Consider the following 20,933-nt stretch of genomic DNA (forward strand, 5'->3'; position numbering starts at 1 on the left):
AATGGTATCGGTTTCCTTAAAAGAGAAGTCTACTAAAATAGTCTCATATTTAAGAAAACCTAAGTGAAACACATGTAACCTAACACAGCTTAAAAATTACAGGAAAAATTTGTACCTTTAAAGTCACATTAAAGAGAGTCAAAAAAATCTTACGGGTTATCAAGGAGACCACAAAAAACATGAACAGCTAAAGTGGATGCCAGTAGCCTAAGTTTACTAACAGTGATAGATGAAAAATACAGTTACAATAAGTATGGCTAAAATGTTTAATATCCCATAACAAATGCTTATTGAAGCCAATGCTTATTCTTGAGCCAGGCTTTGTATGAAAACTGTAGTAATAGTTTTAAAACTTTTACTATTTTACTATAAAAGCCAAATTAGGATGAACTGAGTGCTTTAAAGAATTTTCAAAAATAATTATTTTACAGTTGGAAAGTGTGTGTCATATATGCAAAGAGATTTGTTCTGAGTATCTCAAGAACTTCAGGATAAAAATGGTAATGTGAAGTAAGCCAAAGCGACAGAGAGAGAAGTAGTAGCCTAATAGTGCAGTAAAGCTCCCCTAACAGTCTTGGCACAGTGTCCAGGCACGGTCGGTTCTCTGCTGGGGGCGACTTTCTTGGCTGTGAAGGCAGATCATGCCCTCTGTCACTCATGGGGAGCAGTTCTGCCCAACTGTCTCTTTTCGACAACTTTATCATCAATCTCTTTATTAACAGCTCCACTGCAGTCAGAAAACGCAAACAAGGACCAATTCTCATGCCAGATTTCTGGAAATCACATAGCACCAGGCATCACACAGTGTGAAAGTTTCTAAGGAGGGTGCTGTGCCAAAAGAGAGACAGCATCCACAAGGAAGAACACAAAGTTGGGACATTTTACATACACACACACACACACACACTCTCTCTCTCTCTCTCTCTCTCACTTAATTTCTGATGCCTAGAATCTGAAAGAACCCCAATACCCACATATATGTATATGCATGGGGATTGAGAGGGGCATGGCAGTGAGACAGAGATCACCTTACTCCCCAGAAATAACTTTGCTATTTTGCACTTCCAGAAGTCTTTGAGCAAAAACAGTATTATACTAAAAAAAAAAAGTTTTAACTATTTTAGGACTACATGACATTATTAGAAAACACACAAGACTGAGATAAATGTCTCCAATGAGCTATAAAAAAAAACCCATAAAACTGAAATGTTTGAATTATTCAAAATATATATTTTCAGCATGAAATCTGTTGGATCAAAAAATAACATCCTACAAATTAATTAAAGGAAACACTTCTAAAAGGCTTGTGAAGCATTTTTAAGAGACTTAGAGATAATTTAAAAAAAAATCAGGTCATAATCATATCACTAATAAAAACCATCCAGGTTATGTGAAAAATGAGGATACCATCTACGTCGTTTTGAATATTGTGATGTGTGGTGATTAAAAGAGGTGAGACTTTATCATTTAACTACTAGTAACATTAAAACCAGCCCAAGACTAAAACCTACCATAACAAATCTGTTGACTTATTTGAAAAACTGACAAAAAGAATAGTATTCAGTGACTACAGAGGAAAACTCTGTAACTTTAAGACTGGTAATATATAACTGAATTTATACTGTTGCAAAATTTTGCATTTTGCTGTGGTATGTCATAATGTTCTGACACCTGTGCTCATGTGAAAAGGGAACGCTGCTGCTTAGACCAAGTTGGCAGTGCCATTCAAGTCCAGGGTGAATCAGTTCTCTAGCATCCAGACTCTATTTATACCAAAATGAAAAACAAAACCAGCACACCTTTCCCCAGTCAATTCTGTAACCCAGTGAGAGGGAGTGTGAAGGGCTGAACATAAGTCCATTCTCACCATTAAAAAATTAAAACAACATATAACAAACAAACTCTAAGCTGGTGGCACAAAGCATTATTCTGTACCTTAGAAATATCAAAGCAAGCCAGGCACGGTGGCTCACGCCTGTAATCCCAGCACTTTCGGAGGCCGAGGCGGGTGGATCACCTGAGGTCGGCAGTTCAAGACCAGCCTGACCAACATGGAGAAACCCCGTCTCTACTAAAAATACAAAATTAGCCAGGCATGGTGGCATATGCCTGTAATCCCAGCTCCTCAGGAGGCAGGAGAATCGCCTGAACCCGGGAGGCGGAGGTTGCAGTGAGCTGAGATCGCGCCATTGCACTCCAGCCTGGGCAAAAAGAGCGAAACTCCGTCTCAAAAAAAAAAAAAAAAAAAAAGAAATACCAAAGCAAAAAATAATGCTTTGATACACACACACACACACACACACACACACACAAACACACACACACACCCTCACTCTTGCTCACTCTTCTGTTCTTTACCTGAATAGACACATTTCCCACCTTACTGGTGGAATTTAAAGATACCCAAACCAGAGGAAAAAAATGACTGCACTCTTATTTACATTAAAGCATGAATACTTTGAAAGTTAACATTTTAAACAGCAGGTAAACTCTATAAACTCAACAAAAACTGTGCCCTTTGTAGGTGTGACTCTTAGCTGGATTAAAATAGAAAACATATTAAAAGATAATTGCACAAAAAAGCACAATAACTAAAATCACAACCTTTCACACAAATGTAAAGTTTCTGAAATGTGAGCTTAAGCACAGTCTTAAATGCTACCCTTTTAAGGAAAGGCCTATGAATTGGGAAGGGATGAAGAAAGAAAAAATGTACTTAAAAATTCCATCCCTTTCAACAGAATACTTGTGTGGTTTGATCAGCTGTAATGATGTTCCCAGAATATTGAGACAAAAGCATGTCTCCAAAGAAGAAAAGAAGTTGAAATGATTTCCCAAGTATGTAAAATCACTTCTAGAATAAAGTACAATCACTTCTGAAATACATGGCTCAAAAACATTGAGGCTATCTTCCCTTATTGGTGCCAATAAAAGCTATGTAAAATTTAACAATAATTTTTAAATTGATAAAAGAATGAATTGATTCTATGAGAAACAGATATTAGAATTAAACAGACCACTTGTTTCTATATAACTGAAGGTCCTATTTATTACAGAACATAATATTTCATTTACCAAATTAAGGTCTGAGTGAAGACAGCATCCATTTGTGAAGCTAACAAGCAAAATAAGGTGGAGAAATAAAAATCAAAATAAAACATGTAATTCAGGCTAAAAACCAACTAATTTTCCTTATACTCATCATTTTTATTAGAATAAAAACAGGTAAAAGTATATCCAAAGGATTGCTCAGTGCTGCTTCAGGTAAACAGTTTTATAACTTAAGTGCATCTAAGTGCACTAACAGTATTTCTAGGGCTCAGTCTACACGTCCGTATACATTAAGGATTTCTCTGTTCATATGTCCATTACAACTTGGAGCTGCTGATCATTTATTGCCACCTTGAAGGCAGCCAGAATTAATACTATGCAGAGCTCTAAAACATTTTAATTTGTGGTGGAAAAAAAACTTCTTAATTAGAAAAATAAAAACTTTATTCTAGAATATACCCACAACCACAAAACACAACTTTTTCCATTATAATTTTACTAATTCAGCAAGATGCATGAAAATGCCAAGAGGCCATGTGGATGGTAAAACTCAGAAACTGTGATATATAGTCCTGCATCTAGATGTCTACCAAAGTAGAGGAAGTACAGCCAGTCCAATTCTTTTAGTGTTAACAAGGGAGACAAGGGTAATTCCTACAATATTTTCCCTTTTACTGAATAGTCTCAGAAGTTAAATTTTGCTTTTACTAAAAAGTTATCCTACAATGCAGCCACATCCCCATTTTTATATATAAGGATAGTTGTATTAGAATTTTAAAATAGAATTTTAGAAATGATATATGAACAACTACATGTCCTTCAGAACAATGGCTTTGACATAAAGAGGTCCACCTCTCCACTCAAAACACAAGATAACCATACCCAAGAGCTGACCATCACAAAGTACACAGAGCAGCTCACTTCTACACCATGAGTTAAGTATTCAATGCTGAGCATCTGGGGGATTAAGAAAAGCAATATCTGATTTGCATTTAGTAAAATAAGAAATGGAATCCTGGTTGGTTGTTGTCTGTAATTCTAAATTCACTGAAAAACAACAGTGCCACCTGCTGACATTAAAGTGCTAAATGCTTTGAAAAGGACAGTACACTGTCTACAGGCATAGAATAAATATACAGATAAGTATGGTGTCTACAGACACAGAATACTTTAGAGGACAGAACAGCTAAAATTGAATTAATAGTAACTATATTAATGTTTTCTTCCCTAAAGATCAATTATATGAAAAACAAACACCTAATTATTATCTGAGCTATAAATACAAGGCTGCTGCCAATGGCTTAAGTTAACCAGAAACAAATCTTTTCTAATGTAACCAAATTCTTTTGCAAATCTTCACTTAGAATCACACTATAAACTTATGACAGAACCAATTAAATTACTGAAAAAAAGGAGTAGTCAAAAGAAATCAGGCAACTGTGAGATTGTGCTGTTTTTTTTTATTGTGTTTTCAATGGAGAAATACATCATCTGTTTACAAAATAGCTCTTGAAAAATACAAGGAGTACAGATACTATAAAACAAAGCAAACTCCAGTCATGAGACACTACATACATCATGCGAAAGCAACAGTCTGATCTCCAGGTTATGAAAACTATAATTAAAAAGTCACTACACAGAAAAGGTCCAAGTTTCCAGCTTGGCAAAACTTGGGTGCAGTTACATGAAACGTTTAATAAACTGAATTGTTTTCCCCAATGTGTAAACAAAATGACAAGACTAAATCTGTGCCTGGTAATTTCAATCTAACTCTGAAGCTACACAAAACACACAGACACCTTGTACACTTCACCTGTTAGTATGACCAGCTTTTTTCTTCGGTGGTGGAAGGAAGGGCAAGGTGACTGTGTAAAGCAAAGATGTGGGAAGTAGAAATATTGTTTACTAGACATTATAAAGTCATGGTGAAAAGAAAGCTTCGATTAATGCATAGCCTAAGGGGGAAAAGACTACACTCCAACTTCAGAAAATTAATTTAGAAGGATAGGGGAAGAGATTAAGTAATTGCAGTTTAACATGAAAAATGCACATGTGATAGAATGGAGCACAATGGAGGATTCATAAAACATGCTCATCAGAAAAATCTGTTAAGTTTACTTTGTCCAGATTAAGAAAGAGTAAGTTTATCAACATCTGGCATCCCTCATACTTTGTAAAGATAGATCTTCTACTGCTTAATTATGAGAAATTATTTTATTCAAAGAAAAGAGCTCTTAATCTTTTGAAAAAAACAAAGAAGGAGTAGAGAGCTGACTAGATGTCAAGTGCTTGCTAGAAATGATTTTTAAAATGCTTCTACATGTAAAATGTACTGACAAATTTTGGTAAACCATTTAAAAATAAGAATTAGTTTTAAAATCTTGGAGAAAATGACTTTTTGCCCACATTTAAAACTGAAAATCAATTTTACTATAGATAGGAGTTCTGTGGAGTGTACAAAATTCCTCTTAGAGATCAAATGGCCATCCCAGACAGATACCATGTTTCACAGGCATTACTTTTAGTCACCCTCAAGTTTCAGCCATGGGACCAAAATTTAGTGTTCTGTGCCATGTGGTCACAGGGTCATTGGTTTCACATCATGGCTTAAGAAAATACTGGCATTTTGTTTCTTACGAAATAAGTCCTACCTTGTGCATACAAGCAAAAAGAAAAAGGAAGGGGAAGGTGCAAGAAGCTTTTTGTTTAGTTTGTTTGTTTTGAAGACAACAGATTGAAGGCAAAAGAATACAGAGCTTTCATAAGCTCAAAGAAAAATATTTGCTGGCTGATCGCTGATTTGTATGCACTATAAAACAATTCCATAAATAAAACCAATATATCATTTCTTAATCATGACCCTATCAAAACCAAGTTATTTCCTAACTATTCTTTCAATGTCAAATGTACCCTAGAGTTGACGTTTCATTTTTAAGGGTTACAGCTACCTCACAGGAACTGAACTAGATGTACTCTTACCCTTTCTCTGAAGTATAACAGTACACCACTGCACAACGGTATCCAATTTGAAGACTAAAGGTAAAGAAAATTCTTCAGGAAAAACTGAAAATCCATCAAGCTGAAACTCTAAAATTAGTTCTACTTTCTAATGAAAAATACATAAAAGTGCATCATCAGAATAAGTAATTCTTATGCCAGTTTGTATTGCAAATTTTCCAAACAATGCATCAAACATAAACCCAATCCAGATGTCAATTATGAATACAAATATAGCTTGAGGTTGTTTTTTTAAAGGCAGTAATTTTTGAAATAGTTAATGCAACTGTTGCTAACACAATAATAATAGTACTCCTGGCTTCACATACTAACCTGGACTTCCGATCAAGTGCTGATTAGCCCAGTAAGGGAGGTCACCAAAAAACCCAAATCCATTTCAGTCATGTCTAGTCTTGTACCCTCCATTCTCCTTTTTTAGCATTTGAAGACAACAGGTTGAGTTGGCAGATATTGTTTATGGACCCCTGAGGTTGTTTTTACCGATTCAATCTCAGTTTTATTGAATTCTTGATAACAGGAATAGGATTTGCAGGGAGAGCAGGGATATCAGAAAGGTCTGTACTGGATGTTTTCTGAGAATGAAAGCAAAGAACACAACATTGTTCAAAGCACCATAATTTAACAATGAGATGTATTTAAGAAACCTTATGAGAAAAGTATTATAAATTTAAAAACTCTATAATGTTGTCAAAATGGAATGTAAATATGACTATCACATTATTTAACAAATAATGTGTTCGACAAAGGAATTTTCAAATAGGTATGTTTTAACAATATTTTAAAAACTCCTAAGTAATTTCAAATAGTTTTTTAAATTGTTCCTCTAAGAATCACCTATCACATAATGCTTAAGTTACTGCTAAACCGTATTCACTTATTACCACACTAATAGCGGTAATATTAACTAGTATTGGAGCACCCCCAAGTGGGAGAATACTTAAAGTTCATTTTATACAAAGCAGCAGCAGTAAATTTATTTTCTGACACTGTAAATTATACAATTAAATCTATATAGCTGAGCAATAATTTAATCATCCTACATTTTAGATTGATTATTTTCATATTAATTAGATTAAATCACAAGCTTTCTTTAACACTAAAAAAAATACAGAGATGGATCTTTTACAGTTTTATTATGGAAAATTCCAAACATACACAAAAGTAGAGAGCACTGTATAATGGATCCCCATGTATTCATTACCCTGCTTCATCAATTGTCAAATCTAAGCCACCGTCCTCCCACTTTCAATTCACCTTGTGTTATTCTGAAGCAAATCCTAGAGATCCTATCATTTCATTTATAAATATTTCCAGATTTATCTCAAAACAGTAAGAATTCTTTATTAGGTATAGCCACAATATTATTACCTCCCCAGAAATAAGTACATACCGAACATTACCAAACATAGGAATGTATTTTTTTTTAAATCAACATAATCATTCTTCTTATATAACTGGGTGATTTTTCTCTCTATGGCTCTATGAATCCTTTCATTAGAAAGAAAATTCTACTCACTCATAAAAATATCTAAAAGGTAAATACCCATGGGTACTAAATTACTACAGGGATAAATTCAGTAAGACAAAACTATGAAAATAAGTCCCTAGAGAGTATGTGGCAAACCAAACACATGCAATCACAGGACAGTTTACGAATGATAAACAAGTTTGTCCATGTATCAATATTAAGCATGCTTCCTGATGTTAGTTACTCCCCCTAAAGTTTTATTAGATTATGGAAAAGGTATTCTGGAAACTAAACATAATATTTATATATCTTTAGAGACTATGAAAGTTAACATCTAGCAAAAGCACATTTTTAAATGATCACGTTAAAATAACTCTGAGCTGCAAAGCAGCAAAATATCATCATAGTATCAGTACAGCAGCAGTTGTTATCTCAGTTACTTTGTAGAGATTAATCAGTTTTATCATCTATTAAAGAATATATCTACTTTGTGTCAGAGTTTGAGCTAGACGTTAGGGTTCATTCATGTGAAAGGATTCAAGAAGAAAATTATTTAACAAAATGAAGGTTCACAAACAAATCAATGAAAAAAGATTCCAGATGCCTACTGTGAGATTCCGTATGTGAGGGTCTGTCACAAGTAGAATTGCTAGGACAAATGAAAAAGTAATTCTGAAGAGCTATGGGCTATATTAATAACTAACTGAAATCAGTAGTGGAAAAATAAGGCAGAAATACATTTTTAAAATAAAAATAAATTAGCCTTTACAAAAGAAATACATGAAGAATGTTTTTTAGTTCATTCCTAGTTTGAATTTCACTCTTTGACCTACAAATAAAACTTACGTATGAAACCTGTATAAGTGACTAGTGAAAATGTAAATGATTTGCAGTATCAAATAATATATTAATATAAGGGGATGAGTTAACATTGAAACAGTTCCAGAGAACGGTTCCGTCAAATCCAGGGCCCTGCCTTAAAACTACAATAAATACGTTTATAGGCTAGCAAGTAATTACTTTCACAAAGATTAATTTTAAGTCTTCTATGAACTCTCACTTTAATTCAATATACCACACTAATCTTCAGGACATTTACAAAATTCTCCTTGCTTTTTGCACTTAGTACCTGAGAGGCCAACAGAGAAGCCGCTGTCTGAATAGTTTCTGATTGAGTTGTACTTGTCTCTGTATCAAGTTGTTCCTGTGAGACAAAGAGGATGGGGAAGGGGGAAAAGAGACTTAAAAAAGAATAAAAGAACATAACTGGGTTTGGTGGCTAATAAAGAAGACAAACTGGAAGACAGGAGGGATCAAGAGAAAGATGTGACTACATTACAAAAACACCTAGTGTGTAGATGCTGTAGGTTATTTCACCATTTCAGATATTAATAAATTTCTATTTGCCTACTTAAATCTTTTAAGGCATGGGTCAAAATAGCTCATGACTTTCCAACCAGCTCCAACTTGGGACATTTTAAGCAAACGATAATTAAAAACACACATAGGCACATCATGAAATGTTGCCCAGACAATAACAGAGCATAAACCCAAGGAAAATTCTTAGCTTTGAGGGAGAAAAAAAAACAAAAACAAACAAACAAAAAAACTTATTCAATACTACTAAATAAAACAACCCCACACCTTTAATTAAAAGTAGAAAATATGTCTTAAAAAGATTTCTCCCTCCTTATGGTCTCTTCACCCCTCCTCAGTAATCAGTGCACTGGTTCTACTCATCAGAAAACACAGGGTAAAGTATGTCATACCATTACTCTAAACTTTTTAAAAGCAGTACACAAAAGAAAATAATATATACACAAACATATAAAAATAAAAATATAGGTCAGACCTGGTGACTCACACCTGTAATCCCAGCACTTTGGGAGGCCGAGGTGGGCAGATCAGGAGGTCAGGAGTTCAAGAGCAGACTGGCCAACATGGTAAAACCCCGTCTCTACTAAAAATACAAAATCAGCCAGGCGTGGTGGTGCATGCCAGTAATCCCAGCTACTTGGGAGGCTGAGGCAGGAGAATCGCTTGAACCCGGGAGGCAGAGGTTGCAGTGAGCCAAGAACACGCCACTGCATTCCAGCCTGGGCAACAGAGCAAGACTCCATCTCAAAAAAAAAAACAATTTAAAAAAGAAAATAAAAATATGAAAACTTCAATTTGAATGAAACTATACCAAAAAAATGAAACACTGCTTTCTCCTATGAAATTAAAAAACGTAAATAAGATGTAAGAAGTAGGAATGGAAGACATGCAGGCTTCCTAGAGGACAACTTGGTGATGTATACCAAACTTTAAGCATACTATTTTCCTCAATAATTCTTCTTCCATTAATTTATGCTAAGTAAATAAACATGAATGAATGGCAGATATGATATTTAGCTGTAACCAGTATTACAGTAGGAAAGCACAGCTTGCTTTTTTAAATGGAAATAATTGCTATGGATAGGAAATTGGCTGGATAAAAATAATCACAGCCTTAAGACGGCATTCTGTGAAGCCATTAATAATTTTGTAGATTACGTAATGACACAAACATTTTTTTCTTGGTTTACAAAGTACATTGAAATTATAAAACAAGGGCATTATGAGGGCACGCACAAAACCTAAGAGAGTATTTGTTAAAATATCCATCAGAGAAACCTGGAGAATTTGGGAGAAGGGGGAGAATTTCTAATTTTTCCACAACAAAAGAAAGTTAAAAGCCTTCAATATATTTCAAATTCTAGGGGAAAAAATGAGTCTTTTACATTTTGGGAAAAAAAAATTTCTTCCACCCCGTCTACACCTCGTTCAAGCCCCATGCACCCCAGGTTCTAGCCAAAACCTTATGCCAAAAACTGCTTCTGTAATCATACCATATTCTCAACCCAACAGACAGAGATCATGATCTCAGCCTGGACTGTCAAAAATCCTATGTATCCTTCGAGGCCACTTCAAATGCTACTTCTTTCTTCAGTGAAGACATTTATTGCTATTTCTGCAGTCAGAAATAACATCTTACTTCTCTTGCCCCTTGGCCCCCAGCCCTCAATTACTTTGATTTTCTTTGATAATGTAATTAATTACATTCATGACTTATCTTCTCTACTTAATTATAAGCTCCTTTAAAGGCACAGAATGTGTTACACTCATCACTATATTCCCTTCAGTGTTCAGCATTACATAATTAACAGTAAAAATGAACAAATACTTCTCCACAAACAACACTAAAAAAATCTAAAACCTATAGCACAAAATACAATATTTTAGAGACATTTCTATTACATCTTCTGAACTCTCAATTGTGTATGTATTCTAAAGGCTAAATTAGTATACCTTTGCTTCTGTTTTATCATGTCCACTCAAAGCAAGACAGTTAGCATCTTCACTTGTTTCATCCTGTTTTTAAAAAAAAAAGCTTTATTCTCTAAAATGAAAAATTTAGATTATTTGCCAATCAATGCTTTACTTTATAAACTTTTTTAAAACTACAAAATAATTAAACCTGTAAGATCAACTATAGCCTTAAAATAGATAACTGGTTCTTCTTTTAAAATGTTTTTATCAAATTAAATTTGGCTTCAGAAGCTAATAAAACTTTAAAAAGCATCAGGAAAACTGTTACTGCAGATCACCACCTAAAGTACGTTTCCAAAACCACTAAGAGTTCATAGAAATATATTTTGTAAGGAAAAGAGAAAAAAAAAGAGATCCTGATCAAACAACTTTAGGAATTTGGCATAGTTATCACCCCCATTCTGGGAGCCTCACATAGAGTGGCACACAGAAGGTTCTAATCAATTCTACCAAGAAGAACACCACTTTAATCTTCCCAAGCCTAGTTAACCAGAGAATCCTTGTTCCTGGTACGACCTACTAACATCCTACAGAACACAAAGACTCGAGAAACGCCTTGCTTGGGTCTTAAGAACTATTTTGACACTATTTTCTCAGCAGAATTAAAATTTAATTTTAAATGTGACTCTTAAAACAGGCATAGAAAAACCACAGGCTAACTTACAGCTTAGAAGAGATTTAATACAGTACCAGTCAATTCCAATAAGGACTTTATTTATACCCTGCAAATATGCAAACTTTAAAAATAGTAATGTGTCACAATTGGCCAAATCTGAATACTGACTGATATGTAAAACTATGGATTATCAATATTTGTGTGATAAATATACTGTACTTATATTTTATAGAAGTCCTTATTTTTAGATATACAAAGAAATATTTTTGGTTATGCCTGGGGTTTGCTTCAAAACAATGGGGAAGGAAGTGATGTGGGTACGTAGATAAAACAAGGCTGGCTGTGAGTTGTTAACTGTTGAAGCTAGGTGATGCAAACATGACAGTTCGTTATACTTATGACATGTTTGAAATTTTCCATACAAAAAGTTTTATATATATATATATGTGTGTGTGTGTGTGTGTATATATATATATATATAGAGAGAGAGAGAGAGAGGTTAATTTAGCTATATAATCCAGGAAACAGAGTAAACATTTTCCATTTTTATTTTACATTACCATTTATATTTATTTGAAAAACCTTAGGATATGATGACCATTAAGCAGAACTAAACTACCTCAGAGTATCTAAAACTCTCCTATCTATATACATTTAGTGCATTACTGAGTGAAGCCAGTATTTATTTCTGGTTTGCTAAAATTTCTAATACCGAGTACTCATTAGCAGAGAATAAAAGACCCAATTTAGAAGGGCTTCAAAATGAGGATTATTTCTACTACAGCAAATTTCTTTGACTAAAGCACTATGAGATTTAGGCCTGGGTTCTAATCCTGCCTCTAACTGTAACTAGATCTGTAACTGGAAAAGCCACTGAACAGCAAGTTCTTCTGGTAGGAAATGAGATTAGCCCATGGAATAACCTAATATCCCTTATCTTCTTAAAATGCTACGTTTCTATTAATCAACTCCATAGAAATGCCATAAGCAAAATTCAGACTGAGAAAATATATACCAAAAAAAAAAAATTACAGGAAAAAGTGGGGAGGGATGGAGGAGGGAATCTGTATTTTAAAGGACACTTACAGATATCAAACAATTGCAACACAGGGATCTTTTTCAATTTCCGGATTTGAACAAACAGCCTATTTTTAAAACAATCAATGAAACAATCGGGACATTTGAGCACTGACTAGATGTTTGATGATATTAATAAATTGTTAATTTTTGTGAGTAGGCTAATTTTACTCTTAATGCTTTCATTCTTAGATATGATTTTTAAGATTCTAATTAAACATGTCTAGATTTTGCTGTTAAGTAATTCAATCGCAAGAGAAAACGAAAAAGGCTGAAAGAATTAAGATTACAAAGATTGGCTGAGAGTTAATTATAACAGAAGCTGTGTGATGGGTACACAGGTACATAAAATGATTCTTCTATATGTATTTTTAATTTTCCATACTTAAGTTTAAAAATTCTATATTCTTATTGCTTTTCTAAACCAGACAAGAAACACAAGTGTTATTCTACCAAGGTAAGTGCAAATAAAATTGCAAAATACCGCACTGGTACAAGCTTAATTAGAACTCTTAGGGTGCCATTTCTAACATTAAAAAAAAAAACACCCCAATGTTAAATGCATAGAATTATACTTAAATACACTTTACTAATGTCAAAAGAAATCTGAATTCTGAAATGCCCTGACAACTTCAAACCGGTTATCAGTAGTCTGAATGTGTAACTGACACAAAAATTTAGCATATTCTTAAGCTGCTGCACAACACAATCATGTGGCAGTGGGGCTCTTAATAAGATCTCCAGGCCTAACTTCTAGAAGATCTCTGATTCAGTTCGTCTGGAGAAAGCCCTAAAATCTTTATTGAAAAACAATAACCAAAGAAAACCCAAAAACTAATTCTGTTGCACAACCAACAATGAAAATCACTGCCTTAAGAGATAATTACACAGACACAGATGAGTTTTCAGAACACATCTTCTAAGTTATGATGATTTACAGTGGGCCCTTCATATCTGTGGATTCTGCATCTGCGAATTCAACCAACCATGGATCAAAAATACTTGGAAAAATAAAAAATAATACAACAATAAAAATGACACAAATTAAAAAATACATCATAACAATAACTTAAACGGCATTTACATTGTATTAGGCATCATAAGTAATCTGGGGGGATTTAAAGTACTACACAATACTCATTTTTCATTCTCATTTACCATCTTAAGAGTGACAAAATTCATCAGATTACTTTTAGTTAATAGCAGCTATTTCAAAAAAAAAAAAAACTGAAGTCTTCAGAGAATAAGCTAAATAATAAAATAATTTTCACCATTCTTAATCAAAACATAATAGAATCCATGAGCAATCTAGAGGGTTTTTTTCCACTCTAAAGAAATTTTGTTGTAATAAGTAAATTACTAAATACATTCTTAGCTTAAAAAAAAAATCACAATGAAATTGGTGCTTTTAGACTGTCACCTCTGGGGAAATAGCGAATGCCTCATTGATTGGAAAACAACATGAAAGTGACTCGAGGGAGAAATAAAATTGTGTAACAAGACTACCTCTATTTTAAGACTCATACCAAATCAATGTACACTTTTAATGGTTTTCCCAAAACTAAGACTGTAACAATTGTAAACCAGCTAGTATAAAAAGTTAATACAAGCTCACAAAGCATAGTGGTTCCTGTGACCTCAACACTTTGGGAGATCAAGACAAGAGGATTGCTTGAGCCCAGGAGCTAGAGATAAGCCTGGATAACACAGCAAGACTCTGTCTTTACAAAAAAAAAAAAGTCTTTTTTTAAATTAGGCACGCATGGTGGTGCGCACCTGTAGTCCCAGCTACTTGGGAGGCTGAGGTGGGAGGATTGCTTGAGTCTGGAAGGCAGAGGTTGCAGTGAGCTGAGATTGCTCTGCTGCACTCCAACCTGGGCAAAAGAGCCCAGGTTGGGCTCTTTTTCGTTTGTCTCAAAATAAAAAACAAAAAACTAAGCTGGGCATGGTGACGTGCACCTGTGGGTCTAGCTACCTGGGAGGCAGGAGCCTGTGCCCAGGAGTTTAAAAAAAAAAAAAAAAAAAAAGCAAATGATGCTAGAAAGTTTCTTTAAGGGTTAGGGAACTAACCATTTAGGGTTCAAAAACTAATGTGGCTGTGTGTACTTGTTTATCATTCAATAAGAATTCCCTGAGAACCTCTAGTATTCGATGGTCCTATAATACCAAGTACAGGAGAGAAACTTCAAAACTCCCTTTGGATCATAGAAGCAAAAAACTGCCCAAAGGACCATCAAAAAATCAGTGCAAAAAAAGACAGTCATTAGAGAATAATAAGTTAAGAATACATATAATTCCATGTTAAATTCTGTTGTAGACAATACCTGCTAACTACACGCACTAAAGAAGTTTAAATGAGAGGGCATAGCTTTATGGCAGAGGTAGTTACTGAGAAGAATGGGAAAGGTGAAGAGAAACTATGGCACTAAAACACTACAGACACACCTACGATTTTCTAAAAGCTTTGTTCCTTGATCCTTCTCTATTTTGGTTCATAAAGTTTTCTTCCAATGGATTTAAAAATAGGCAGCTGGTGTTGCCATGGCTAACTAATATGTTTTTTATATATATACCTCTTCTGTTTTGGTTTTCTTGGGACTCTCTTCTTTATGAGGTGAGGATGTCCTCTTGACTCCTACTATAGGAGTAGGTATTTTTGTTGCTGCATTTCCTGAAGTTGCTGCATTTCCTGAAGATCTAGGTGGTGGGTTTACCAGACGTGTTGAAGAAACAACTCTGGAGACCGTAGGCTTTGGTGGTGGAGAAATGGCTGGTTGTGTGGCAGTTTGAGGAATGCTTTCACTCGATGTACCTAAGGAGTAAATATATGAGCATATACAAATTAACCACATCGGTATCCAGTTGTAAGTTTTTGTTTCTCTGAATTTGATTTCATGAATAACTTTACATGCAAAAAATAAACTGGCATTTAAAAAACTGAATTTCAACTACTTAACAAACCCGCTTTTCAAAATGAAGGTTAAACCAAATATAATGTAAGAATTCTCAAACCTGACAAACCCAATCTCCTTACCCCCTGAGCTTTCACTGGAATTTACTTGTGGCACAGAAACTTCAGTAGCCTGTATGTTGGTCACAGATGCTGCTGTTACAGCTGGAGCAGGACTGTTTCTGCTAAAAAAAACAAAAAACAAAAAACAAAAAATTAAAAATTGTCTCAAAATTTAAAAGTAGAAAAATAAATAAAAATAAAATACAATGATCTATAACATGCACAGAAGTTATTTTGTAAAGTAAATGATTCTCTGATTTTACTTCCTATACATACACTTTAGCAACTGACTTTATTGGATAAAGTATAACAACAGTAAAAAGTACACAAACCTTCCAAAGCAGCACTGTCTAATGTTATTTCCTGAGATGACAGAATTTCTGTATCTGTGCTACTGGATATGGTAGCCACTATTAAAACATAGCTACTCTGCACTTAAAATATGACCAGTGAGAGACTATTTAATTTTAATTAAATTTAAATTGTCACATATGGCAGCTGGCTACTATATCGCCAGAGTGGTTCTAAAAGATCTATTCTTAACTGATTTTGGCTAAGAGACTTAACTGAAGGATTTTTTCGAACAAAAATTATTTATTAATAAGAGGCCAGGCATGGTGGCTCATGCCTGTAATCCTAGCACTCTGGGAAACGAGGCGGGAGGATTGCTTGAGTTCAAGTTTGAAACTAGCCCGGGCAACACAGTGAGCTCTCGTCTCTACAAGAAAGAAAAAACCTATATTATTTAAAAAAAAAAAAAGTTATGAATGAGAAAATGTTCTGAGAAACAGAAAACAGAAATAAACTTCTGTATACAAAGTATAAGGGTTTTGTAAAACCCTAAAAGCCCATCCAGTGGCTCAGTTAAACAAAGACCTTTAAGTGACAAGGAAATATTTCAATATTTAACTTTAAAAATAACTTATTTTAAACCCTCTTTACTCCCCTGAAGTTTCTCTCCCATTTTCTCCTTCTCATGTCAATCTCAAATGACCTTCCTACTTAACAACCAAAAGCCACTAGCCAAATATTACCCCAAATTCTAAGTATAAATATTAAAGAGACACACCTATTTCTATAATTAACCCCTATTCTTTCCTTATTATTCCTTATTACATAAAAAAGCCCAATCTATGTTCTAAATCTCACTAACTCCTGTCATCTCAAGAAACTCAAATCATCACTCCTTTACTCTCCCAACCAACTTTCCTGTCTCAAGTAAATTCTACACATTAGCATTTAAATAAACTCAAGTTTTTATTATCTCCTAAAAGAAAAACAAAAGCAGAAAAGTCCTCTGGTTCCTCTCTCTGTCTCTCTCTCTCAGAGCTACCACCCACACTCTGAAACTGGTGAATGATGACGCCATAAGGAGGTAGGCAACACTTGGAAGACTTGTTATTTTTGGTACCTACATGACATCCACGTGGAACCACAGAGCAGTCAGCTTACTAAAGCTATGGATATCACTGGTACATGAATGTAAATGTAGTCAACAGAGAAGGTGTTACCACTCAGGGACAATATCAAGATGGGATAAACAGACAAAAGAATAATGAGAGAGCCCTCAAGGGCACAAATATTAAATGAATAAAAAGAAAAGGACAGTTGGCCAGAGAACCACCACACATGCAGGAGGAAAGCCTGAAATGGCTAGCAAGGTGCCTAGTATATAATAAACACTCAATACTTGTTGAACAAATATACAACTGTATTCTAAAAACCCAGAAGTTTTATTTACAGAAGTTAGTATTACTTCAAGAAACTAAATTTCAAAACTAAATTTGTGAAATTTAGTACAGTTGTACACGTTTTATATTCGTGCACAAACTCAAAGGACACAAAGGCTTTTACACATCCCAGAATTCTTATTAGTCAGCTTCTTCACTTAAAAAAAACAAAAAATTTTTTTAAATGATTAACACTTACAGGACATATTCAGGCCTAAAGTCTTTGGATTATGCATGATTTGCCTAAAAACAAATCACACACACGAAGTCCAAAAGAAAGAAAAGACATCCACAACACTTCAGCATTTTCTATTTCACACTCATCCAGGGAATCCTCCCCAGCTTGCACTTCTGCCATCGGTTATACGTTAACTGACAAACAGACTTCTAAAACTGCCTTTTAAAAATTGTAATATAGGCCAGTCGTGGTGGCTCACGCCTGTAATCCCAGCACTTTGGGAGGCCAGGGTGGATAGATCACCTGAGGTCAGGAATTCAAGACCAGCCTGGCCAACACGGTGAAACCCCATCTCCACAAAAATACAATTAGCCGGGCATGATGGCAGGTGACGGTAATCCCAGCTACTCGGGAGTCTAAGGCAGGAGAATCGCTCGAACCTGGGAGGCGAAGGTTGCAGTGAGCCGAGATCGTACCATTGCACTCCAGCCTGGGTGACAGAGTGAGACTCCATCTCAAAACAAAAAACAAAACAAAACAAAAACAAACAAAATGTGTGCGTGTGTGTGTGTATATATATGTGTGTGTATATATATATTTTATATATATATATTTTATATGTGTATATTTATCTACAATATATATTTTTATATATTTTATATATTTATATATGTGTGTATATTTTATATATATTTATATATTATATATGTATATTTTTATATGTGTATATTTATATATATATTACACACATATATAAACATACACACATAAATATATATATATATATATTTATTACTTTTATCTTTTTATTTTTTTTAAAGACAGGGTCTCACTCTGGTTGCCCAGGCTGGGGTGCAGTGGTGGGACCACAGGTCACTGTAGTCTCAACCTTGCAGGTTCAAGCAATCCTCCAACCTCAGCCTCCTTAGTGGCCAGGACTACAGGTGCACACCACCAAACCTGGCTAATTTTTTTACTTTTTTCTAGAGATGGGAGTCTCACTATGTTGCCCAGGCTGGTGTTGAACTCCTGGCCTCAAGTGATCCAACCACCTCAACCTCCCAAAGTGTTGGGATTACAGGTGTGAGTCACTGCACCTGGCTGAAAATTTTTCACTGCTTCATACCCAAGGCAGTGGCATGCGCCTCTAGTCTCAACTACTCAGGAGGTTGAAGTAGGAGAATCGCTTGAATCCAGGAGCTCAAGGCCAGCCTAAACAAAACAGCCAGGCCCCATCTCTTAAAATAATAATAAATTTTTAAATTTTTACCTGCTGTGAATGTTAAGAGAGATACCTAGCTCTAAAACAGGTTTCCCTAACTATCATAGATACATTCCCTTGTTACAAAGCTATAAGCAGCTCTAGGACAGAAAGGTGGTTTTGTTCCTTTTGTCTGTTCTCATTAGCACACCATACAGTGCACTGTAGCAGTAGCCATCTAAACACATGAACTTGGAGGGGTTATGCGCTAACATTCATTCACATCTGACTGAAGACATTATCAGTGTCAAAAATAAAATGTTAAGTATGACAAGACAAAACCAAAAAGTACTATCCCCAAAACTAGGAATTAAATTGCTATTAAAAAAAATTAGTAGATGGAATGAAAATAACATTCTAAATAGATGACTTTAATAGCAAAATAAGAATGTATCTGATTGATTCAGCAAACAGCCACTCCACTTCTGTTTTCCTCTTTTTCCTTACCCCTGAGAGCTGCCAGAACTGTTCAATGGACTGGTCTTCGTAGCACTAGTAGGTGAAGGCACAGACATGCTGTTATCACTGTCCATAGACAAGTCAAGGCTGCTGTCATTGAGAGCTGTCAATTTGACACCTTCTGTTGAATGCTGCAAACAATGAAACATTTTACTGAATATATCTTTACTTCATCCAGATGCTGAAACATGGAAACCTTTTACTTAACATATATGGTTTTTACTGAAAAGCACAAATCACTAAATCTACGAAAGTTAGATGTGCCATGCTGATTCTAAAAGGCAACAATTTGGGAGTCAAGTACTTTCTTCTAAGAAGGCCTCAACATTAAATATAGTTCTTATGTGGGAGAAAAAAGGAGAAAGAAATGCTATATTAAATGTATCTACTGACCATACAACACAAATTAAAAACACTATAATATAAAACAAAAGAATCTCCAATCAGAGAACTCTAAATATATACACATACAAGAAAAAAATGTCTCAACAATAAACATGGTACTACAATGACTCTCTGTAAAGTGGGTCTAGAAGTGATTCTGTTTACATATAGATTTCTAATTATCCTACAATAAACATAAAATTTTTTAAACTTCAAACTTATTGCCACTCCTTACTATTTGTCAATAAAAAGAGCCTCTCTCAAAAGCGAGACACTTTAGTGCTCTAATTGCAATTTATAATTTTTTAAATGGCACGCTTAATACTGTAAATTATCCTGTGAAAAGAAAAGCAGAAATAATTTTCTGAAAACTAAACATAATATACAAATCCTAATGTTGGTCCTCCTTAAAAATCAAAGCACTCCAAAACAAATAAAGCAGAAAAACCAAAAACTATGGATGGTTTCATGGAATTAAAGTTGCTTTCTAGTAACAAAGTTTAAATTTTTGCTATTTGGTGCTACTGTAACATTACATTCAGCTTCATTTTTTTTTCCCAGAATGTTTAGCCTGGGTTCACTTACCTACACAAACATTTTAATGACAATAATTTATACTGTTGACAAAAACACATTCCTTATATATGTGCCTGCATTCTGTGCTTTCTAGTTCCCCAAATAACAAAATATTCTTATCTTTGATTTAGCACTAGACATATCACTTATGTACATGAATGAAAATTGATCAAATGGGGAAGGTGAGATATGGTGGAAAGGAGAGGAAGAGAGAGTAACGCCATTTGCTTATGAAGTCAGTTGTGAAATAAAAGTACCTAATATTATAAATGAGTATCTCTTACTATTCAACAATGCTACCAATCTTACTCTCCCCTAGATATGAGGATTTATTCAGTAAGTAAATTATATTGAGTTCTACAGTTACCTGCCTCCCTAAGTGACCAAAGAGCTGTGAGTTAACAGGCCACCGTTGGGGATAAATTGTGAAAGTTTAACTGGTTAGTCTAAACACAAAACAGCATTAAGCTACTTTGCTTTGTTTGCTTCTATATCCAGATCAAGTTTGGTAGCAAGAGACCTCAAAGCCAAAGAGTCATAAATATTCTATCATAATTTTTAATAAAAGAAATAAAACAAAGAACATACTACAGAAAGAAACATACACACATACTTTGCAGTCAGACTTAGGTCCAATTCACAGTTCATACTACATGACCCAGGGCAAGGTTCTTAACTCCTCAGTTTCTGCTATTAAAGGACAATACCCATGGGTTGCTGGAACATTAAATATAAAAAGGACTGGTACAGT

At 34.5% G+C, this 20,933-nt stretch overlaps 1 protein-coding gene across 13 annotated transcripts in view; it reads right to left on the minus strand.

Annotated features, from left to right (window-relative positions):
* Positions 1-4,491: 4,491 nt before the first annotated feature.
* PAPOLA (poly(A) polymerase alpha) overlaps positions 4,492-20,933 on the minus strand; it is a 63,485-nt gene continuing 47,043 nt past the window's right edge. For 2 of the 13 annotated variants that reach the window (XM_017961517.2, XM_021941543.2), the window contains 6 exons: positions 19,211-19,353; positions 15,616-15,713; positions 15,155-15,393; positions 10,868-10,930; positions 8,667-8,741; positions 4,492-6,641 (listed from right to left, as the gene is read on the minus strand). In XM_017961517.2, the coding sequence (XP_017817006.1) occupies positions 6,546-6,641; positions 8,667-8,741; positions 10,868-10,930; positions 15,155-15,393; positions 15,616-15,713; positions 19,211-19,353 (714 nt within the window). In that variant the 3' untranslated portion in view covers positions 4,492-6,545. Of the gene's footprint in view, positions 6,642-8,666; positions 8,742-10,867; positions 10,931-12,037; positions 13,551-15,154; positions 15,394-15,615; positions 15,717-19,210; positions 19,354-20,933 lie in introns of those variants that run through there. The other 11 variants (XM_009212223.3, XM_021941542.2, XM_031667862.1 and 8 more) reach the window with 8 other exon arrangements.

Source organism: Papio anubis, chromosome 7, assembly GCF_008728515.1.
Source record: "Papio anubis isolate 15944 chromosome 7, Panubis1.0, whole genome shotgun sequence".
Lineage (NCBI taxonomy): Eukaryota > Metazoa > Chordata > Mammalia > Primates > Cercopithecidae > Papio > Papio anubis.